Source organism: Chelonoidis abingdonii, chromosome 2 (genome assembly GCF_003597395.2).
Source record: "Chelonoidis abingdonii isolate Lonesome George chromosome 2, CheloAbing_2.0, whole genome shotgun sequence".
NCBI classification, from domain to species: Eukaryota; Metazoa; Chordata; order Testudines; family Testudinidae; genus Chelonoidis; species Chelonoidis abingdonii.
Window position 1 is genome coordinate 284717224 of NC_133770.1, and position 25154 is coordinate 284742377.

Consider the following 25154-nt stretch of genomic DNA (forward strand, 5'->3'; position numbering starts at 1 on the left):
TTTCTGCCCCATCAGGCACTGTGCTCTCAACACGGAAGTGGGAACTATGGGATAGCTGAGGAACAGCTACCCACAGTGCACCGCTCCTGAAATCGATGGTAGCTTTGGACCATGGACACAAACAATCGATTTCGGGATCCCACTGTGGACGCGCTAAACCGATTTTATTAGATCTGTTTTGTAATATCGGTTTAAGCTAATTCGAAATAATCGTGCAGTGTAGACGTACCCTCAGTGTTCATATGGAGATTTGCAGAATGCTTACCCTTAAAAGTTGCTAATCTGTTTGCTTTATCCCTATCTTTAAAAAACTGGCATCTATTTCAGATGCTGCTGCAATTCAACAGGTTTCATGGAACACAGAACAATATAGGATATTGGACACAATGGTTTTGGCAGGAACAGCCCTAGGCCAAGCAGAACACCTTTATGGTGTCCCCTGGAAGTTGGTGTTCAGGGTGACCTCCCTGCTCACCCTCCAGTAGAACCAGCCTGGCCATTGGGCAAGTACATTATTAAATGCACACGTGGCTGCTTTTGTATAGGGCTAAATTCTCACTGTTCCTAGTCCTTGTGCTCTGTGGTGCATTTCACAAATCTCCAGCAGGTGGATTCATGTTATTATCTGGCATCTCAGCTTTCATTTAAAAAATAGTAAGTTTCTAGCCTCATGGTTGCAGATAAAAGCTTGAAAACATGAACCTGAAAGGTTCCAAGAGCAGAGGCAAATCAAAAGAACCCAGAATTTACTATTTTTAAAATCTCATAATTTTTAAGCTTATCTCATGATTGCCAAGCCATGTGTTCCAAACTGTGGCTTCCTAAAATCCTGATCCTACATCCTTTTCATTTCCTAAACCTGTTTCCTACATTCATCTTCTCCCTTTGGCCATATTAAATCAATCACTACACAGCATTTCCCCTCATCCCTAAAATATTCTGAGCATGGTTCCTTCATCATATCACTCCAGTTTTACACCAATGCATGCTGAAATCAGTGTCTTTGCTGCTCATACTGGAGCTGCTCATACTGGAGTAGCAGCGTGAAGAATCAGACTGTCGTGATTTTTATTTAGCATATTTGAGGATTTTTTGCTTTTTGTTACACTTTAAAGGTTTTTTATTTCATATATAAATATGAGGATCTTTTCTATGTTCTTCTCTGAGGTGCTTTTAGTGTTCTGTTTCATCCACTTCTAAGACATTCTTTCTACTCCACACCATTCAATACTATGTAATTTAAAAAACAAACAAAAAACCCAACACAAAAGCATTTACAATTATTTCAACCCCTTTCTTGCAAATCCCCATTATCTCCACGTTTCCATAGTGATTTCTTTATTTTTATATATCTATTCTGGAGAACTGGGCTCTTTCTTCGACTTTTACATGCTTTCAATATATTGCTGAGGTGAGTGGAAGCTGAAATTAGGAGACAGCAAGGAACACAAGGTGACACGGTGGCATATCATATGCAGCGTATTATTAAGGTTGCCTGATGTTGCCCATTATAAGACCCTGTTTTCAATTGCTTATAACTTTGCCAAACTATAGCTGTTTTGACTGAAATTTTTCATACCAGGTATCTGCATCAGGGTATTTTGGGAACATTTCAGCCAGAATCATTTAGCCATTTCTGAGAATGAGGCTAGGGAAAAATCCATTTTATCAATGTTAAAAAAAATGTGGGCAACCATTATTGAAAGTTCTAATGAATGCCTGTGTTAGGAACAGGGTCTTGAAAATTGGCAGGGGGTGGCCTTTGTGTCAGCTGTGTGAATTAGCACAGGGCAAGGTTAGACAGGATGGAGCAGAAGGGGTCAAAGCTTGGGGGAAATATGCAGAAGAATCTGTGCCCATTAGAGAACACTCACCCCACAGAGCCTGGAATGGAACCCAAGATTCCTAAATCCCACCATTTTTCAGTAAGTATTTATTATACTACTGGCAAAGTGTGCTTCTCAACCCCTTCTACAGCAAGTCCCCACAGAGGATGACAACCTACTAATGCTATCACTTACTCCATTAGCTCAAGTGGCAGAGATCTCTGTGGTGGATCTAAAGGTTCCAGCCCTGCTGATTACCCCATATGGGTGTCAATATGATACCACGTAGTGGAATTTCTGTTTTCTTCTTTTTTTTTTTTTTAACTGGGAAATTACATACAAACTATATTGAAAGAACATTAAGGTTGCAAACTCAAGCACTTTAAATGTTAGGAAATGCCAACATGAGCATTTCCCATGCAACCTTAATTTGGCCCTCTTGTGCACATGCATTGATACTGTATTTAATTACATGATCACATGCTATTTTTTCTATGACTAAACGTCAAGATCTCCAGAAATAAGAAGTGATTTAAAAACATCTAGGACCATGTTCTGCCCTGATTTACAATGTGCAATCCATTTGCTTGTTGCAAGTCAGGGCCAAATTTACACCTCAGTGTAGTCAGTGAAAGTAAATCTACATTATTGTCCAAATCCTAGTCCGTGTAAGGGCTGGTCTGAATCACAGCCCCTGCATTTGTGAGAGCACAAGGGCTGCACTCAAGTTGATTGTCCCTAGGAACAATTCCCTGGAAAGAGATTAAGAACATAAAGAGCCATGCTTTCCCCATGCTCTCCTCTCCTCCCAGATGGCAGAGGGGAGTATGCTGCATCCCCTACAGGGCTGTAGCAAATTACTCCTATCCCCACCAGCCCAACCAGGGAGCTCCAGGAGGCATTGCATCTTCCTGAAGCAGAATGACTCCAAATGCCACCCCCACCCCAGAAGTGCTATTCCTTCACATTGCTCGAATGCAGCACTGTGCCTCGATGCCACAACTTCACCTTGCACAACTTGGGGTGTTCTAAGGGCTTGATCCTTCAGTGATTACTCAGAAAAAAACTTCAGCTGAAGCCAAAGGGGGGTTTCCCCCACTGGTCTAGGACTGCTGAGGGTTAGATCTTAACATTCCTACTGTAGAACCCCAAGGAGTTTAGACTTCATTAGAGACTGATACCGCCCTAGATTGGTTTTGTAACAACTTCAATGAGGTTTTACGTTTACAAATCCAGAAGCACAGATGGGTTCAGATCCTGGTCCCACCTTAACCATAACTCTCAATTTCAGAGGCATTCTAGGTAGGAAGTCTTGCCTAGTGGTTAGGGCACTCACCTGGGATGTGGCAGTTCTGCACTCAAGTCCCAGTTACTTGGCCTCTCTATGCCTCCCTTTCCTATCTGTCAATTGAGGCTTGCAGCACTTCCCTGTCTCACAGGGGAGTGATGAGGATGAATACATCAAAGATGGTGAGACACTTCAATACTACGGCTATGGGAGCCATATAAGTACCTAAGATACACAGACCATTGCACATTTGACCTCTCTCCACTATGCAGTGCGTGCACAGCATTGAATACTAGTGCATGCTGCTCTTAAGAATCACTAAAACTGCTCCATGTTGGATGTGAGCCTTCTTTAATCAGTCTTTGCTATGGCTTATTTGACATTACATTATTAAAGGTCATATACTCAAGTGGATAAAAATATTTGCTTCAAATGGCAGCTGGTATTTTGAAAGTAATTATTGCTGCATCCTGCAATTCTAGTTTGTAAAGTGAGCAGTTACAGTAAATGTTTGCTTTACCTGTTGACCATGATAAAATACGGCTAACAGGAACATTGCCATCAGTAGCAAGGACGCCTCCTTTGTGCCCAGGAAATCGGTTCTGGAAAGAAAAAACCCAAAGAAAAACATTATTATTGTTCGGTCAGTGTTTTATTTTAATCAGGGAGGGCTTTAATTTGGTAACCTATGTGCTTTTCTACAGTTTGTTGTGAAAAACCTTGGCATTTAAAAATATAACCAATAATAATTAATTAAACAGTACAAGACCGTAATTAAAATGTTCACTGTCTAATAACCAATGTGTTGAAAGATTCAAGCGAAGCCTCCAATGGCAATCAGAAGATGCTAATCCTTCCCTTCCAACTGTGACAGAGAAGCCATGCATCAGTCACTCTCTTTGTGGTGGTGATCCCAGTGGCAGCAGTAAGCAATAAACAGAATTGACATGATTAAATAGATCCTTAAATGAGGAATGCACCCTGCAGTCCTCTCCCAATCCAGGCTTCAGAGCTATGGGCCAGGATGATCTGCAGCATCAAAACCTACTTGGCAATGAAGAAGGGGGCCTGTCACAGACTGTGTTATGGTTTTATGAGTCTCTAGTTTCCCCTGGTCTTGCTGGAGTTTAGAGCAGCTTAGTGGCCCCAAAGGGTCCATTACACAAGGTGGGGCGAGCATAGTACACTCCTGCTGCACCCTTAGAAACCTCCTTTGGCTCCCAGCATGGCCTCTGTGCCAGGACCAGGGGACAGCACACAGGGTAGGAACCAGCTATGCTGACTTTAGGCCAGCTGAGACCTCCTTTCACTTAAGGAAGTCGCAGCTGGCCAAATATAACCAGCATCTGGCACCTTTTTGCTGGTGAAGCAGTACAAAGGGTCTGGAAGAGTGGAGAGAATCTGACCCTATATCTGGGATTATGACCTACAATCCTAACTTCAGCTGTTAGACTATTTTGCATGTGCCTAGCACCTTTCATTTAAGGACTTCAAAACATTTTACACACATTGACAAAGCCTCCAACCACCCTTTTGAGGTAGATCAGTATTCAGTCCATTCTACAGCTGGGTAAGGAGAGGCATGAACAAATTATGTGACTTCCCCAAGTCATTTGCAAAGCCTGGAATAGAATCCAGGAGTTCGGACTTTCTCTTCTACTCTAATGATACTCCTGACCTGAGCTGGTGAAATACGGCAAACACATTTTTACTAGATCCGGCTGAGAGAGGGATTTGAGTAGAAGACAAAGTCAGGACTACTGGGTTCTATTCCTGGCTTTGCAAGTGATTTCCAGACATCTGGGGCAAGTCAGATAATTTATTTGTGCCTCTTATTTGAATTCCAAGTGGCTGTTTGGTTAGATTATGCTGAGTCCCTTTTTAATCACTATCGATGAATATTCACATAAATAGGCTTTGTTCACACATTTATCTGTGAAATGTCTGTTATTCATACAATTGCTCATAGTTAAAAAGTGAAGAAAGGTATTTGTGTATGAATAAAGGCAGACACCATTCATAATTGCGTATTCTCCTGATGTTTTCAATCCTCCTGTCAAGACTGGAAACAATATCATTTGACTACCATGAATAACAAATAGCAGGACAGATAAAATGAACAGTTTGTGAACAACCCAGACCTTATACAAACACATTGCGCTCTATTTGAGCAATTACAAATAGATTTGCAAAAATCGGTTGTATTTGGAAATGATTTGTAAATAGGAAAGAGGGCTAAAATTGTTGGATATTTTGTTGATAGCAGATAACTTGATCATATCTATCTACCTGCCTGTCAGTCTATTCTGTGGTAATTTTAGAATGGCAACAGGTACCTAGATCACTTTTTCTCTTATCTCACAGTGTTATAAAAAAATAGTTACATGGTTCAATATAATAGTCTTTTTTTTAACCTCACCATAGCATTCATCAGTTTGGCCCAAGACTCATATTATCAACAAACTGAAGTCATCCCATGAAAACCCATCTGATAATATTTCCTGACAGAAAATGAGAATATTTTTAGTATGCTTAGAATATACTGCCTTTTTGTAAGAGTAAGCATCTCCTTAAATATGCCTTTTAGCAACAACTGCCCTGTAACAACTGGTATCTTCTCACTGTCATTCATGGTGCCTCAAGATTGTCAGGAAAACTGGTTTCTAATAGTAACACTCACTGTTAAGTCCTAATCAACCTGACCTCTTTTTTAAGTATCAGATGATTTATGTTAATAATAGCATTTGTACATTCTTTTCTACTAGACTTTTTCCCTAACAATCCAAGACTGGCTATGAACAAAGACAATTCTCCAATACATAACAATAAACCAACGGACACACTGTAAATATCACTGTAGCTGAGGGTAATGTAAGCAGGTACATCTGTGCTAAATTGATCTGGATATATGACTATTTTGTGTGAAAACACAAAGATATCTGAAGAAAAATTATAATGTGAAATTCTCTAGATTTGGTCCAGGACTAGTCCAAAATGTGCATCATCACTGGCAATTCTATCACTTTATGAGTGCTCAAGGGGCACTTAGACCAGGTCTACACTATAAACTTAGATCAGTATAATTATGTCACTCAGGGGTGTGAAAAATCCACATTCCTGAGTGACGCAGTTATACTGACCTATCCCCCGGAATAGACAACGCTATGTTGACGAGCGCTTCTCCTGTCGACATACCTACTGCCTCTTGTGGGGGTGGATTAACTCCACTAATGGGATAAGCTCTCCCGTCGGGATAGTAGCATTTTCACTGAAGTGCTACAGTGTTTTAAGTGTAAACCTACCCTCAAATACATGGGAACCCCAAGAAGCACTGCTTCCAATTAAGCTGCATTTCTTTTGGGGAGCAGGGCTCTGGAAGCAGTGGAATAAGGTTTCCAGAGAGATATACAACACTTCCTTCTAGCCTCGAAAGATCCAGAGACAAGGGTGAAATGATGGCTCAAGGGTAATCGATGGGAATTCAGCTGTTTCATCTACACGTTAATGTTGTGTATCAAAGACTACAGTAGGTAATTTTTAGAGATGGTTCAAATGTGGGGATTTGGAATTCCTATTCCCAAGAAAATTCTGTGCCAAAAAATTAGAAATTCTGCAAAATTCTGTGCAAATTTTGTTTTGTCAATATATAAATGTGGAGGCTCCAGCATGGTGGTGAGGCGCACAGGCCACTGGCTGCATAGAGGTGGGAGATCCCTTCTCCCTCCCTGGGACACAGAGGGCAGGCCCAGCCCTTGTGCTGTGTCAGGATTGGGTGCAGCCTCATGGCCAAGTCCGTGTCCTGGGGCGGAGGGACAGCAGGGTGATCTTCCACCTCTGAGAAGCTAGTCACCTGTGCTCCTCACTGCCATGCTAGAACCTTGTCATTTATTTATTGACAAATAAAATTTGCAGAATTTTAAAATATTGTGTGCAGAATTTTTATTTTTTTTGGCACAGAGTTCCCTCAGGACTAGGAGGTGCACGTCCCCTGTGTCTTGGAGGGCTGGCTGAGGAAGGGCCAGGGAGGAGACTGCAAATCCACCCATTTTTGTCCCCATGGGGCAAGGACAGAGCAAGAATGGAGGCTTTGGCAGCTTTAAAGTTACAGTAGCAGTTGTGGAGTACCTTGAGGAGAGTTTTCCTTCCCCTCAGGTCCTTGGGCTACATGCACATGGTTCAAAGGAAATATTTTAGCTCTTGGTACATACGAGCACACGCATATACTACAGGCGGTTCATATGGCCACAGAGTTGCACAGAATATTAGAGAACCACAATACCACTCATTTGAGATTTGAAATGGGAAGGATCTACACATCAAAGCGGCTACAGCTTTATTTTTTTTTCATTTATGAGACCTATATTAAGCCTGCCGTGTTCCATTCATGCATCTATGGCTAGTTAATGAGATGTTTTCTGCAGCAAAGAGGTACTGACTTGTCTAGAAATGAGACGACTCAGGGTAAATTTTTTTGTGTTTCTAAGGCCCTTTTGTCCCTCAGTGTTTAATGACATGACATTACACTCCTAGCAGAGGACAGAAAATAGCAACACATGGCATGAATGAAATGTAACTGAGTAAATTAGCCGTCAGGAGCAGGTAGCTCAGAGAAGGAAGATCATGCTTAAATATATCACTATGACATTTGATGCTTGTAGCTTATTATCAGTATTATTTATATTATAGTAGCTCTTGCAAGCCCCAAAGAAAATAACTGCACAGCAAGAGAAAGCCTCACCCTGAAGGGCTCTGTAGAGGCTCACAAGTCTCCTCCTACATGTGAGCTGACGGATACAGTCCATTTAGCTCAAGCAGCAGCGGCTTAAGGCTTTAGATCTACTAGTTCCCAAGTTCAGTCCTTGCAGATGATCTGACTTATGATCTAACCACTCAAGGGGGCTATAAAGTCATACTTGTGTTTGTGTGATTAACACAGTCCACCTGCCCTGGGAAGTTCATGTTGAGAATACTGTACACAGTCCACAACCCCTGCATGAGCCACCTCACATAATGACTCCCTTGGACCTCAGGGATTGAACTCTGAATCTAAAAGCATGCAAGTCTACTGCAGGGGCCGAAAGGACCAGCTCCATTAACTCAGGGCAATAGCATAAACCTCTGCAAGTGGCCTGGCCACTAGAGTACAGCAAACATGCACACTGTGTTAATGTGGATTTCCATTACATTTTCTGAAGACTTCCAGTGCCATAGTAACAAGTAAGCCTGACACACTGTGTCATCTGAAACCCTCAGTCATTGTGACGTCACAGATTTTATGCCTCTAACGTTGTTAATTAGTCTTGTGGATGCCCTAAACGTTAACTCTTTGAACCTTAAGAAGTAGTCATACAAAGCAGGCTGCAGCTTTTATCTAACAATCATCCAAAGTACTGATAGCAAAGGCTCACATTAACATCTTACCTAAAGCAGCTTTAGTACATTTTAAAAAGGGTTCTGAAGAAAACACGAGCCACTTCAAAAATGTTTAATATATAGTGTTGTCTGGAATCGTGATAGCTAAGTTCAAACTACATTTCAGCATTTCAAATCAATCCCTTCATTCAAAACTCATTTCTAATGCAAGTTTTTCAGCCCCCTTAAAATTAGATGTCAGGCACAACCTTAAGTATGGTGTTGCTACTCCACCATATTATCTAAGGGAAGTATGTTACATACAATCTACATGCACAGATAGATTTTATATGTATATGTAAATTATGCTTAAGATTTTTGCATTATCTCTTAATTGATACTCATTGCTAATTACTGTTTAAAACTCCTGGTGAATGTCTGGAGTTTACTTTTTCTTTTTTATTTGAATTGCCATAACATATGGATCACTTATTGACAGTCGAAACTATTTCCAATAAACTTGAGACTATCACTCCAAATTCAATGTCTTGTTGGTTTCTTAGCCAAGAATATATTGATTCTTTCATTTAACGGTTGTGAAATGCTTTGAAATGTATGGTTGAAGAGCACCATATCAGAGCTCAGTGTTGTTATTATTTATTCAGGGCCAGATTGTGATCTCATTTCCACACTGAGCAGCATATTATTCCACAAGGTGTTCCTTTGACTCCGATGGGGCTATTAAAAGCGGAGGTGCTATTCAGCATGAGTAAGGAGATCACAGTCCTATCCTTAATTATTAATGATTATTAAAGAAATGAAAGCAAGGATACAGTGCACACAGAGGTGTGCTTATTCCTGGTGAGTAGCACCTTACCACACTAGGGGTCCCTTTTGGAACATGGCACTACTCATTGTGAGGAAAGGTGGCAAAATCCGGCCCATAAAACGTATAACAACAATAGACATTTTTTTCCAAATGTAGTTGCTATCACTTACTCTCCATTGTGATTAAAGTTGTCGTATCGCAGGAAGAGGGAGGCATAAACAGTCTCAGTCAGCAGAGAATAGATTGCGATCATAATGAGAAGCACTGCCAACTTCAGAACAGAGTTGAGACGAAGAAACACTGCACAGGTCACCATTGCCAGGACACCGGTAAAGACAAAATACTGAAAATAGAGAGCATGAGTGGTCAGTTTCAACTTTATGAAGGCCTGAATTTTCAGTGTCCATTAATTGTGATCAGAACTTAAGAAAATTCAGCTCTGTGTCCCATTTGGGCACCAAAAATTGAAGCATCCCGGTACAGTGGACATTTACGTTAATTTAGGCCTAAACATTTATGGGGTATATATAGTTAGTAATCGGTGCAAAATAACTACAGTTAGTTTGTGTGCAGATGGTCAGAGGAGGATTGCAGGAGAAATCTCTGCTTGTAGAAATCTGGCAGAGATCGCTCTGCCACTTCCTATGCTAGCTACCCCATCCTGGGAAGGGCATTTCTCGAGCACAGTGGGGAGAGGAGAGGGCATTACACCTAGTTGCCCACTTGCAAATGGTCTCTCAGGGCGTAAATTAGGTTTGCCCCAGTCCCTTTCTTACACCAGTTCTGAGTGGTTCAGGATCATGGAGCCCCTGCTTTGCAACATGCCCCCTCCATGCTGTTCAAGTGGAGAATCAAACCTGAAGGGGTACTTTGGTGTTGCAAATCCAGCAAAATTTCATCACCCTCTTACAATGTGATGCCCAGAACCTCATTCACCTCTCATTTCCTAGTACTTTCAACATCTCATTTTTCTTCATGACGACGTTTTTGTCAAACCATCCTTGTACTTGACATTGTACATAGAGGAAAACATGGACCTGGCCTCATATTGCTTACATTTGAAATGGCAACGTCAACACCTACAATCTGAGCATCTTAGTGCCAATAAACCTCCATAATATCTCATTAGGAATATTATGTAATGGCGCCGAACTGGTTATTTTCATGTAATTTCTCTTACGCCACCTCTTTGCCCTCTCTTCTCCAGTAACATGCTGCCACCTAGAAATTAGTTGCATACCAATGGCAACATTATGACACTGCCACATGCCTCTTTTAGAGTAACATACTTGTTTTATCTACAACCAACCAGTTCAGGTCTGCTGCTGTGTTTGCTCCCAATGGAAGGAAGAGTCCATCTGCTTCAAAGGCACAGATTGGAAAGAAAACTGTGGCAGCTGAGTCACTGAAGTTCTTTTTTGGTGTGTACGATTTATTAGCACACTCCATTGATCTCCTCTGACTTACATTGATTTTTGTATTTTATTGAACCAAGGAATAATCTCTGGGTGCATTTACAATTATTTAAAAGTCTATAATGAAAACAATGAAACATTGACAAAAGTCAACTCAAACAGGAGTTTGAGCCAACAAAAAGTGTCTCATTCTCACTGTCTAGGGTCCTGGTTTAGCCAATCACTCAGGCATCTTCTTTATTCTCATTACCTTGAATGGAACATAAGGATGTGCATAAGCGCTTGGCTCAATAAGGATATGAGCAAGCAAACAGGCCTCGCAGGTGTGCTGATTGCAAAACCAACTCTTCTTTGGCCTTCGCCATAGCATAGGACTTCAAAATGTTATTTTGTCATAGCCACCCTAGTCTACTAAAACTGCATATGTCTGCCAAAGTCACCTGCCTATGGAAGTGATCTGTGAGAACCGTGCAAAGGGAGGGGCATCAGGAACCACTGTATCAACAATAGAGGGCAAAAACTGGTTGTAATGTCCTACAAGAGCATCAGGTTGGTTCTCTCTGTAACCTTCCAGTGTGTTTTCTACCAGCATGTTGATAAACACTAAGATCTCAACAAGTTTAAATATAAACTCAGAAATACCTCAGGATAGGAGCAGATATCTGTAAAAGATTCAGAGGAATTGAAAGTCTGATTCTTAAAGGGTATTGGTTTGTCAAAATCACACCATAGCTGTGAATTAAAAAAAAACAACAAGTTAGGGATGTATTTAAACTGAAGTTACCCACTGTACTGTTCCCTGATGACCAAAATCCCCCATTGAGTTAGGTGGACATGGAGCAGGGAACTCTTTGGTTTCCAGGTGTCCACATCACAAAACACACCACCACCACAACTGGCTCCCTTGCTAGCAGCCTCAGCAGAAAATCCCGAGGCTGAAAAGGTAGGAAGATGTCTAGGAAGTCTGTGTGCAACTGTCTATTGGCATATAAAGACCAAACTCATTTCACAAGATTAGATTAATTAGATTAAGAATAGATTAATTAAACATACCCACTTTACATGCATAGATAGATATTTTTGCACACATAAAAGTTATGCACCATTTTGACAACATACACATTACACCAAAAATAACAGTGTGGTCCTAGCAGATATGGGCCAAATTCCCATAGCTTCACCAGAAGTTTGGCTTGTGCATTCAAAAAACAGAATTCGATCCCAAGATTCCGGAGTGACTATTGTGATGACGGGAAACTAGAGTGTTGTACTGGAAATAGATTTATCTGATACAAACTCAATAAATGTTTTAAATAGAATATTTTAATTAACATACATAAATCAGCTAAAATCTAAACCAAATGGCAGTTTGAGATGCAATATAGCATAATATAAAAACAGAAAAATTCTGTAATGATTTCATATCTTAAAAATGAAGTCAGAAGGAGTCACTTGTCACACACGTTAATCCAGTCTGGATGTTTATTAGCAGGCTAATACTTACAGGCTAAATCCTCTCTCATTCCTGGAAACAGAGTTAGATAGTTTGTTTAATGAGGTCCAATTTCCTATAGTTAAATTCTAATAAAGTCTCAGCTTGCAACTCTCCTATTTGTTCTTTGAATAATGGTGGTCTCAGCAACGCAGTACCATCCTCTAGGATATTTGTGCAATTCTCAGAGACAATTCATAGTTTATGTCTTATATAAATTCATATGGCATTCATCAGAGACTATCTCTTTTTGCACTATAGAGTCCATGAGAACCACTTTGGATATCTAGTTAAAAATCTGCAGGCTTAGAGGTAGTATCTGAATATTCCACCAGGGATGGGTGAACCAATTTGGAGAAACATAAAATCCACTTGACCTTCTGATGAAAGCTTGAAGCAAAATACAAATCTTTTTTGTTAGAAAGAATTTAATTATTTTTTTAATTCAATGATTCATGCCCTTTTTAACTGGTGCTGTGAACTTAGCAGATGCATTTAGCTACAAAGATGGAGTGATCTATGAGGTGCAATTCAATAGTAAGTACTAGGATCAACCAGACAGAACTCATAGGCATGTTGGAATACCCCTGTGAAATTTTGTATACCATATATACTCGTTCATAAGCTGAATATTTTTGGTAAAAAAGTGACGCATCAAAGAGCGGGGGTCAGCTTATAAACGCCACTTCCCACAGTGGCGCCACTTCCCGCAGCTCCCATTGGCTGGCAATGGTGAACCACGGCCAAAAGAAGTGGAGGGGCTCCATGCCTGCAGATCCTCCAAGTAAACAAAAATGTCCCAACCTGCCAGCGACTTACCCTGATGGCTAGAAGCCAACGTTTTCCAACCCCTGAAATATAGGGTTGGTTTATGAAAGGGTCATACAGTTTTTGCTATTTTTACCTATCTATTTTGGGGGGTCGGCTTATAAATGAATGGGCTAATGAATGAATATCTATGGTATGTTTTCTAAGGCCAGATATGAAGCAACAGCAATACACTAGCTAGAAATGTTTACCACGACTGTACTAACTATTGGTACAAAGGTAACACAACTATAATCTATTTGCCCATTTTAGAAGCAGAAGTCATATAAGATTAAACTGCACCATTCTCCTGGTAATAATCTAAATACCATGCATGAAAACTTGGCCCTACTGAAGACAATGGGGACTTCATTTATAATGGTAAGAATCAGTGGTCACAGTCTTCTTCCTGCCACTGTCCTCCCTACCACTGGCTACATGATATCACAAAGAAATTGGAAGGAAGCCATAGCACACCAATAACCATCTGCCAGTCACAATGGAATGACAACAGCAAAACACAGGGTGGTGAAACCACAATGGTGACATCCGTAAGGGTTTGTTTCTATGAAAAGTGAGCGTGTGGCAAGCTGGGGTGTGAATTTACCTCGCGATAGCCTGCCATGCATTCACTGCCAAGTGGAATCCGCTGCTGCGCACTAAAAGTTTCATAGTGTGCTTTGTTCTACCCTGCTATGAAATAGGAGTAGATTAAAGTGCACGAGGGAACTTTTAGTGCATGGCAACAGGGCCCGCATGGACAGTTAGCGTGCTGCAGGCTAGTGCAGAGTGGATTTACATTCCAGATTGCTATGTGCTAACTGTTCATATACACAAGCCCTAAATTAAACTCTTGGTTATTCATAGTCAGAGGTTTGACTTCAGCACACAAGACTTTGTCTGTCATTTCATCTCATTGTGGCAACATTTCCCCGTCTATCAAACAGGGGGAAATAATAACATGTGCCTATCATATGGTGGCTTAATTAATTATGTTTTTGGAAAGAGCTTTCAGGTCTTCATCTGGCAGGAGTTATAAAGATACAAATAGTAAAATAAAGCAGGTAAAGCACTCCAAGATCCTTTGTCAAAAAATACTTCAGAAGTGGAGAGAATGATGAACGTATTGTAATTCACACAGTGAGATTTCAGCTTACCCTAGGGTGATCATAGACTCATAGACTTTAAGGTCAGAAGGGACCAATATGATCATCTAGTCTGACCTCCTGCACAAAGCAGGCCACAGAATCCTACCCATCCCCTTCTATAACAAACTCCTAACCTATGTCTGAGTTACTGAAGTCTTCAAATTGTGGTTTTGAGACCTCAAGCTGCAGAGAATCCACCAGCATGTGACCATGCACACGCTGCAGAGGAAGGCGAAAACCTCCAGGGCCTCTGCAATTCTGCCCGGAGGAAAATTCCTTCCTGACCCCAAATATGGCGATCAGCTAAACCCTGAGCATGTGGGCAAGACTCACCAGCAGCACTCAGGAAAGAATTCTCTGCAGTAACTCAGACCCACCCATCTACATCCCATCACAGACAACTGGGCATACTACCTGCTGTAAATCAAAGATCAATTGTCAAAATTAAGCTATTCCATCATACTATCCCTTCCATAAACTTATCAAGCTTAGTCTTAAAGCCAGTATGTCTTCCCCACAACTCCCTTGGAAGGCTGTTCCAGAACTTCACTCCTCTATGGTTAGAAACCTTCATCTAATTTCAAGTCTAAACTTCCTAGTGTCCGTTTACACCATTTGTTCTTGTGTACACATTGGTACTAAGCTTAAATTAATTCCTCTCCCTCCCTAGATATTAATCCCTCTGATATATTTATAAAGAGCAAGCATATCCCCCTCAAGCTTCTTTTGGTCAGACTAAACAAGCCAAGCTCTTTGAGTCTCCTTTATAAGACAGGTTCATTCCATCAGATCATCCTAGTACCCGTCTCTGCACCTGTTCCGGTTGAATTCAATCCTTCTTAAACATGGGGAGGACAGAATTGCACACAGTATTCCTAATAGCGTCTCACCAGTCTTATACAACAGTACTAACACCTCCTTATCTTTGCTGGAAATACCTCGCCTGATGCATCCTAAAACCGCATTAGCTTTTTTAACGGCCATATCACATTGGCGGCTCATAGTCATCCTGTGATCAACCAATACTCCAAGGTCCTTCTCCTGAGTTGCTCAGATAGCAACTGCGAAAAAATGGGACAGGGGTGGGGAGTAATAGGAGTCTATATAAGAAAAAGTCCCAAAAAACAGGATTGTCCCTTTAAAAATGGGACATCTGGTCACCCTAGCTCACCCTGAGTGCAGACTTCAGTGCTGGTTGGACTGGCTGACTTGATTATCTGACCCATTTATCTGAAAGTTGCTGGTGCCTCTGACGACCTTCAGATAGTCTGCGCACTCTTGCATTTTTCAGTTACACCAGACCCTTTTCTATAGGGTTCGTCACCACCCAATCAAAGCACTAGCACTTAGTATCTAAGCACAAATGCTTTACAAACATTGATTGCTTACTTTACAGATGGGTACCCTGACAGAGAGATAAGCTAAGTGACTCACCAAAGGTCACACATTGAATAAAAAGCCAAGTTAGGAACTGAGAATAAGACTCCTGACTTCTTGTCTCTTACTCTAACCACTGGACTACCCCACATTTGATCCTTTCTTCCACTGGGAATGCGATGGTGTTTTCGTACATTATCAGTCAAAAGCATTGCTCAGAAATCTAATTTACAGCAGAGTTGCAACAGATGAGAATTCTGTACCTTTTATTTGTGATCATTATTTGGAATACTAGTTCTTAAGAAACCACATCATCACAGCAGTAGACCATAAATGGTTTGCAAAGCACAGGACACGTTAAGCGGAAAGCAGCAGATGGGATTTTAAAATAGATAATCCTCATAAGGGAGAAATAATTATGCATTTTAGAAAACCATATTTTAAACAACTGGTTGAATTTCCTGAAGCGCTTCAGCTTTGTCTTTTATATTTAAATAACGGGTGGCTCATTACCACATTAGTTAGCAAGAAGAATAGCAAGAAGAATGATATGATTTAATAATTCATAAAAAAGCTTTTCCCGTATACATGTACCACCCTCCCTTAGTCCCTCTGATGCTTACAATATTTATGATGGCTCCCAGAAAGTTAATCATAATGGATGCAAAAATGATCACATTCCTGGCCAAATAGGTCTCATTAATCCAGCAGCAAGTTTTCCGTAGCACTAGGGGTAAACATTTATAATCCTCTGCAGTGGTAATTAGAACAAGAGTGGAGTGCAGCATAATCAGAATGGAAAACTGAATGACCATTGGCATCATCCTGCAGGTAACAAAAAAGAAAACCCAACAAAATATTAAAACAATACCACTTAGTATTAAAAAAACAGACTAGTAAACTGCTAGTTAGCATTAGGAAATAAATACTAGTTAGATCACAACACATTTTCCCTTCCTTTTCCATCAGTTTTTTCCCTTAAAATCACTTGTTCTAATGACTGGTATAATTAGTCCCAAGAAACATCGTATATGCTGTGGACATCCCAGTAAATACAAAGAATTATTTATATTCCATATGGCTGACCATTACTTCACTTATTTTATTATCCTAGCTTGCTAAACAACTGCTGTCAAGGCAACATTCCACTGAAATTACTACCAATATCTCTCTAGACACTGGGTGTTCGAGTGGTAGAAATATCCTTCTTTTCAGGCCTCAGTGCTTCTCTTTCAAGATGCTTTCAGAGCCAATCTACTCATGCTCTAGGATCCCAGCTCTATTCATGCATAAGCTAGTGGTTATACAACTAGGCTGGTTTAGCTGTAGACAGTTTTAAAACAAAGGGTTTTTTGCATCTAGAGCTATGCACAGATGTCTTAAAAATCTAGCACGTATAGCGTGGTAGATCTTAAGGTGAGAAGGGACCACAGCATTGACAGAAAGGTAAGGCTTACCTTGTTCTCTGTACCTACATTTTAATATTGTGCCCAAGACCATAGCAGTTAAACACCGTATGGAATTTTAACAATCAGATAATCAATTATTTGTTTTCATAGAAGCCCTTCAAAATACAGAGTACATGAAACTGTGCTCAGTGATCCTTATATTGGATTTAGCAGACCAAGGTTAACTGAAAAGTGTCCTCTGGCATATTCTCCATGTATTGCTCTCTAGTCTTGTCCTTAATCAGGTACTGCCACATACACACCCCACCTCACAGCCTGTGATGTAATAAATATTGTTATACTCACATGCATAAAGACCTATAGATCCTTCCCAGTTCAATTTTTGATACCTTCTTCTGAATTGTTTAGTTTCTCTGGCTTAGGTATGGGACTTGAAATTAATGGGATTGCTCATACAGTTAAGCATGTCCTAAAGTGTTTTGCTGAATCTGGGCCAAAATGCTCAGCACTTTGCAGGATCAAGTTCTTAGTGTCTATATGCCATATTAGTACCAATTCTGTCTTCCTTTATCTTTTTCACTCTTTGGGCTAGGTTGTTACCTCAATGAAATCTGTGTAAATCAGGCAAAACTGCACTGAAATCAGTGGAGTTAAACTGGTATTGATGGCCAAAAATCTTCATTAACACAGAACTCAGGTTGCCTGTTGCTGCCTCATGTCCTTCCACAACATGGCGTGTGGCTAAATACAAACCTCTGATACGCCAGTAATTCCATTAGAGGAAAGCCTCCTGTAATAGAGAGGGCTTGGAGCGCTGGGCCTGGTGCAAAATCTGAGATCCAAAGGAAAGTCAGGCCATGTATTAAAGCAGGTGCTTACAAGTTCACTGTCTGGTATGTGAACTTGGCAAATTTGTTGCTAGTGTACCAGGCACTAGATATTTGTGTAATTATATTCCAGCTAATACCCCACCCCCATTCACTCCTCTTCTCCCCTTCCTCCCTTGTTCTCCTCCCTCCTTGTGTGGGTCATGAGGGACTCTCCTGTAGAGCTGTGACTGAGAGCTACTGCCGCCCCATGCAGGTAGAAGGTGGCCTTGGCTAAGCAGAGGCTGACACAGGTGATGACTGGGCATCTCCCCTCTTCCCCCCTGCAGTAACTGGACTTTGAGTGTCTGCTCAGTAGATCTGACTGGACACCATTAGGTCCCCTTTTTGACTGGAATTTCCAGTTGAAAACTGGAAACCGGCCACCCTGAGTGAAGGTAACATCCCAGAGAGGAACCTTAGGGCAAGAGTGAAGTAACACAGTCTGGGGGAATTTGTGTGGAGTAAGTGAAGTGGCCGAGTGTAGGTCAGGTGTAGTTAGAGCGTGGTTTCTAAGCCTGTCCTAAATATGACTTTTGCCTTATTGAAGACAAGATTGTGACAGTTTCCACTGCAGTTCTCATGAACTCTGACCCTCTCTGTGCTCAGTATACGGAAGGGTACTATGGTTTCTACCATGTCACCAGGATCAGGTTTGGGCATTACTCAAAGAGGGCAGTGTTAAGGTTGCATGGAAGGGGTCATGTGGGAGGCAATAGCTTAACTTTACACTTGCTCTTTGTCAGATGTTTAAGTGAAGCCACCCTCCACCTCTCATCTGCAGACTCCTTCACTTGGGGCATTAAATCCAAATCCAAAATTTCCCAGATTGGGGGTGTTTGGATTTGGTGTTCAGATGTGGCCTGTACAGAGAAAATTCTGAATTGCAAACTCTGATTTGTGGTTTGGGTCTTTTGCAATTACAAAGTGGCTAAGGGGGGGATTCACTCTAGACTAGGAGGTGGAAGATTTGCAGATAGGAGGCAGCCCAGTTGTGCTGATGTAAGAAAATCATATGAGGAGGGAGCTGGAAGAGGCCTGAAACCTAAAACTCTTCATGGGGCCCTGAAATAGCTTGGTGCTGGCCCTGCTTACAGGTGCCTCGAATAGTTAAAAATATTTTTACATAATAGCCCATAAATAAATGGTGATATCTATGTAAGAAAAGTGTGTACTTCTTAACTAGGGCCTTGGCATGTTGAGAATAAGAAGTGTCCTGGAAAACAGACTAAACTAAAATGCTTGCTGATATTCAAAAGGAAATGTATGTTGTGAAAAAACCTAAGGACATAAAACCAGGGTGAGCAAATAATCAACAGCAGAAATAGACATAAATAATAAGCACGATACACGTACCCAAAATGAAACAGAGCCAAGCAGAGAATCTTAATCATGTATATTATTAATGTTAACTTAGTTTACTATCCATTTACCTTTAATAGATGATATTTTCATTTTCAGTGTAATAATTTAGCTATAGTTTGCTGATAAGGAGACATTATACACTAGTTAAATTCAATTGAGTCTTAAATTTGCTATTTGTACAATTTCCGATGCAGTTTTAATCATTCTGAAAAATTGTATTTATGGGATAATTGTTTTACTTAGACAGAATGAAATAATGCAGAGCTTACAACATGATTCAGCCTTGTCTGACACCTATTAATTCATGCAATAATCTCTGAAGTGTAAACATGGTGTAAGACTTTGAACTGGCAGGCAACCATTTCAGAATAATTTACTTTAGTGCAGGGAGCAGTTGGGGTTCTCAGAAAGAACAGGATTTCAGAAAATAGAGCTGTTACAGACAATAAAAATAAAGATACTTCTGATGAAATGTGCCTAGACAGCTAACTATACTTTGGTACAATTTAATAACTTTTGGTCAACAGAGATTTTTTGCAGTGACCCTCAGCATAAGCAAGTAAGAGGGTAGCTTTTGATATGGGAAAGTTATTTTACAAACTGTATTGGATGATTGGATGATTTCAGGAAAAAAGTTCTGATCTAGTGAACTGAAATAAGACTAGTAACAGAGTTACTTTGCCTGACAGCCTTTCTGGTGGTTTTTATTTATGGCACATTATTAATTGTGATTATTATTATTATTTAGATCTGTGAATAATGGTCACTACTATTTTTATTCTCATCGCAGTGTTTCCATTCTAAACACCTATTTTTCCCTGCACTGGAATTTTTTATGTGAACTTAGTGAAGGAGCTAGGTACTAGCCTATTTGATAACTAGGAACTAGTGAGTGGAGTTCACCAAAACAACAACAGCCAGGTGAGGGAGAAGCTGCAGAACCCAGAATCAACAGATCGTGGGAGACAAAAACCGAGAAAACAGAGATGGTGTACAAACTGTAGGGTCAAAATGAGGAATTCAGAGGTGGCCACTGAGCAGAGAACCTGGATAATACCCACTGCTCCAAGCAGGAGTCCAAGGATCAGTAGATGCTGCCCAGAGATACTCTGCCTGGATAGGCGAATGACCCAGACACCAGGAAGAGGGAGAGAGATGCGAGACTGACAGCCCTTGAGACTGAAAATGTCTGTTTATCCACAGAGCACCAGCTTTTGCTATAGTGCCACACACATGTACTCATCCCTGACATGGGGGGACCGCCACTGCAGATGGAAAGTAGTTCTGCTTCCAGGGTTCATTAAGTCCATTGTAAAGTGCATATCAGGTGAAAAAAAAAAGACCTTTTAAAACTAGGTAAGAGTGTCTGACTAGGAGTTTACATAACAGAACATACAGGTCATCCAAGCAAGTAACATGCATTTAGATAGTGGTCTAGGTAAATATTTGAATGGTTCAGCTTTGTGCAAAAAATAGCCTCTGACAGAGTCTCAGAGCCCGGGGGAAAAATCCTGGCAATGAAATATTGTTCTCAGGTTATCCAGGACCCACCTCCAGAGGACACTACATTAACTCCAGGCTACACCCACACACACATGCACTATGCTGCAGTGCGTTCCTTTCTGTCCAATGGAAACTGACTGAGATCCCCTTTGGAGCTCCACCATTCCAATCCTATATCAGCCTGAAAATGAGTAATATGTCATCTGTAGGGAAATACATGGTGTCTCTGGGGTGCACTCTATCGATTCCCCGGGGACCTAGCATGCTCCAACTCCTCATGAAGTCAATTGGAGTCTTTCCTTTAACTTTAATGGGAGTATGATCAGGCACCAAGATACCAGACCGAACATAAGGTTATGTCTACCCAGCAAAAGAGACCCACGACACTGAGACTCAGAGCCCGGGTCAACTGATTCGGACTTGTGGGGCTTGAACTGCCAGGCTAAAAAAAACTGATTCATTCTGAGACTGCAGTTAGCCTTTTTCATGGCTGCATCACATTGGTGGCTCATAGTCATCCTGTGATCAACCAATACACTCAATTCTTTCTTTCTCCCCCATTGTTGAGTCCAACTGATAAATTCCAAGCTTATAGCAAGAATTCTTATTATTAGACCCTTGCACTTCACACTATTAACTTTCATCCCATTTCTATTACTTCAGTTTTCAAGGTCATCCATATCTTCTTGTATGATATTCCAGTCTACCTCTGTATTGGCATTTGCAAATTTTATTAACAGGCTCCCACTTTTTATGTCATGGTCATAAATGAAAATGTTGAAAAAGTTCGTTCCCAAGACGAATCCTTGAGGTACTTCACTCGTAATCTCCCTCTGGACTGACAGTTCCCTCTGTTTTATCCATTCCTTCACTTCTAATTTCTTTATGGTCTATCTTGCCATTCCACCACCTTTCCCTGTATTTCTGTCTTTTCTGAACAGCATATGCCCTTCAATATCTGTACACCAGTCATGACTACCTGCATCAGTCATTCTAGTTCCTACATTTTGTTACTCCGGCTCCTTGAATTGGTGCACAGACATCTTAGTTTTTTTTCTGTTTGGCCTTGCCTAGATTCCTCACTAGATTAGCTACAGTCATTTTACTGCTAGTATCACCTACCTGACTGCTACTGTCAGTGGTACTGGTACTATCTTTCCACTTGTTGTCCATTCTCCTGCCCTCTGTTGTTCCTTTCTTCCTTACTGTATCCTCTTTTACTTCAATTTCCTCCCACTCAATTTTAGAATCATGGAAGTTACATGGGCATCTCCCAGTCATCTCCCCAGAATTCCTAGTTTAAAGCTCTTTTAATTAGTTTTGCCATCCAAGAAGTCTGTTACCCTTCCTATTCAGGTGGAGTCCATCCCAGTCCTCTGTCCCTGAATGCCTCCCAGTGGTCAAACATCCCGAAAACCTCCTTATAGCACCACTGTTTAAGCCATATGTTGATCATCAGAATCTTGGCTCACCTTCACTCACCTCCTCTAGGGACGCATAGAATCCCTCTGAAGATCATCGGAGTCTCCATTTTTTAAGTGTCTTTCCCAGCCTGGCATAGTCTTCCTTGATGTGTTCCCGTGAGAATCGAACAGTATCATTTGCTCTCACATGAAGGGCAGTCAGTCAATTCCTTCTCACTCCTATGAGAATCCTCTTTGTCCTTAGGTCCACATCCTGTGTCTTAGCTCCTGGCAAACAGCACCCGTCTGTTCACTGGATCAGCTCTGGTAACAGACCTCTCTGTTTTTAGTAAGGAGTCCCCAGTCATGTAGAAACCACCTCTTCCTGTTGTTGATGTGATTCTCTGGCCTTCCCTTCTGTTATTTTCTGGCTGCAAGTCTTCTTGTCTTTTGTTCTCGCTTTGAATCTTCTGTGCATCATCCTCTAGCCTCCTGGGGCTCCAAACTCTGCATTATCTGTATTATCTCTTTCCTTCCTCTTGTAAGACTAGCTGCTCTTCTCTTCTTTCTTGTCCTCCCACCTTCTTTTACTGCCTGCTGCACCCCTTCATTTTCCAACTCAGCAAACCTTTTCCTCAGGTCCGTCTATTCCTCACTTTCTTCATCCAGAAGTTGTCAGGGTCTTAATCTGCAACAGGTCCAGTCTTCCAGCAAACCAGTGAGCCCGGCTGGCCCTGATAGAAGCTGTCTCATTGACTGTCCCTCCTGACTGGTTGAAGGAGTCAGCAGGCTGATATTTAAGCTCAATAACAGCAGCAGTCCAGTGGCTGATCAATGTATTCCTTGCCTCCAACTGTGCTTGGTCCTGTACTGCCTCCACTATCTCTAGTCTTGCATCCACTCCTGCTCCAGCCTGTCCCTGCTCCTGTTCCAACCCTCAGCTCCTTCCTGACCTCTGACTTCCAGCTCAGATCCTCAATTCCACCTTCTTACTGTAACTCCAGCTAGCCCTTTGGCTTTGGATTTGGTTTCTGACGCCCAGCTAAAAGTTCTGCTACACCTTCCAACTCTGATTCCAGTTAACCCTTCAGATTAGGCTTTTGTCTCTGACTCCCAGCTATGACACTTGACTGCATTCTCCCCATCTGGATTCGGCTCCAACTGGTAGGGTCTTGCTCCAACCACTGGACAAAACGGCCCATGACTCAGTTGCTGGCAGAAGTCTATCCTCACAGTACTCTTGTCCATTTTGCATCTGCAAGTCTTGAGTTTTCTTCTCAGCCTCCTTTCTCCTTCCCTCCATCATTGACTCAAATCCCCTTCTAAATTCAACCAGAATTTCTAGATGCATATCCAAACCTAGGGTCTTCTCTTCCATCAGATCTATCAGCAGCACTTCATAGAAATGAAACACCTTTCAGGTATCCTCTCCAGAATATTCATCCTGCATCTTTCATATCTGGTCATCTTCATTGTCTCTTCCATTCATTGGGTCTTTGTATCTCTCATAACCTTCCCTCCTTAACTCCTGTCAAAAAGAAGGAAAAAAGCCACCCACACCACACCCACGTTCCTCCAAACTTCCCTGTTTTCAGCTCAGTTTGCTGGCTCCTGTGATGCTCGCTGGTCAGTTAGCTGCCTTTATAGGCCTGATGCCTAAGGAAGCCCCACCCCTTAATCAAGGTTTAGCTGTAATGAAAGATTCAGCTTCTTTAACAACACACTGCCCCCTACCAGACTTTGCAAACTGAAAAACAAATGGAAACCAAGCCAGCAAACAAACAAACAGACTCTCAAGAACTCACTGCCCCCAAGGTTGGCTGAGACCTCCAAGCTAAAGCAGTGGAGCTGGCCTAAATCACAAGCACAGCTCCAGGAAGTGGGCTGAGGGAACTCCTGTCCAAAAGAGGGAGTTATTAGCCACCTAGACCACAACCCCAGCTCCAGAAAAAGAATGGGGGTTGGTGACTTCTGCTTTCAGGAGGGAAACCATAAGGATGATCTGGAGTTTCGCCCAGTGGAATCGCTGAGAGCAGGGGCTCTCAGTAACAGACTGGGGAGAAGCCATACAGGAGATCCTCTGGAGAAGGGGACTGTAGGTTATGTACCAGAGGAATGGTCAGTAGGAAGAGCATGGTAGGAAGCAGGACAGAGAAATTGTAAAGGGTTGGGAGAAATTGGCACCAATCACCTTATACCAAGTTCCTGGCTTGGAACTCAGAGGGTGGATGGGCCTGGATTCCCCTACTAACCCAACAGGAGGGTTCATTAAGGCCTTGAATCAACAAGTCACATTCAAAGAGGCTAGGGACTATACTTTCTCATCTAGGGGAACTGGCCTCCTGAGATATTGGACTCTTCAGCACCCTGAAAGGGGAAAGGACTACCAATGACTCAGTCAGAGGGCTGAGGTCATGATGAAGGACCAATAAGCAAGCGAGACAGCAAGGGGTCCAGCAGAGGTGGGAAACTGAGGCAGGCTTGCTCCGTCATCCAGTTTTGCCACAAGGGATGCCAAAGGTGATGGCCAATGCTTCCATACACACCAGATATGAGAATGGAACAAAGAGTTTCCTTCTCTATCATGAGTGCATACAGCATATCTGAGAGTGTTAGTGAAGATGCTGAGTAAAATATTTCTCATTATCATTTAAATAATGCGTCCCTTCACTTCTTTCCAATAATTCACCAGAGTTCCAGCTCAGCAATACCTTTACTCAGATACTTAACTTTAAGCATGCCTGCAATCCTATTCCCTATTCAACACACCACTTAAGCATGTGCCTAAATCCTGCTGAACTCAAAAATATGAAGTGCTTTGTTGAACCTGATGAGATTACTCACATGCTTAAAGTTCAGCCTGGGCTGAAATGCTGTGCTAGAAATACAAGGCCCGCATCTGTTTCCTCACCTAAATATTTTCCTCTCTCTTGCTCTAACGGACCTACTTGTTACTGCAAGGTTGTACATGATTATTTACCAAATAGTATTATTATTTTGTATGCTTTGTAAAGAAAGAGATTTTGTTTTCAAAACAAAATATACAGACTTTAGAAACAAGAAAAAGCGGTAAG

General features: G+C 41.5%; 1 protein-coding gene across 1 annotated transcript in view; it reads right to left on the bottom strand.

The window, feature by feature from the left end:
• ADCY8 (adenylate cyclase 8) overlaps window positions 1-25154 on the bottom strand; it is a 190767-nt gene that overhangs the window by 23987 nt on the left and 141626 nt on the right. The window contains exons 10-13 of the mRNA XM_032777553.2: window positions 16158-16359; window positions 11353-11442; window positions 9466-9638; window positions 3635-3716 (exon numbers count right to left, since the gene is read on the bottom strand). Coding sequence (XP_032633444.1) covers window positions 3635-3716; window positions 9466-9638; window positions 11353-11442; window positions 16158-16359 — 547 coding nt within the window. The remainder of the gene's footprint in view (window positions 1-3634; window positions 3717-9465; window positions 9639-11352; window positions 11443-16157; window positions 16360-25154) is intronic.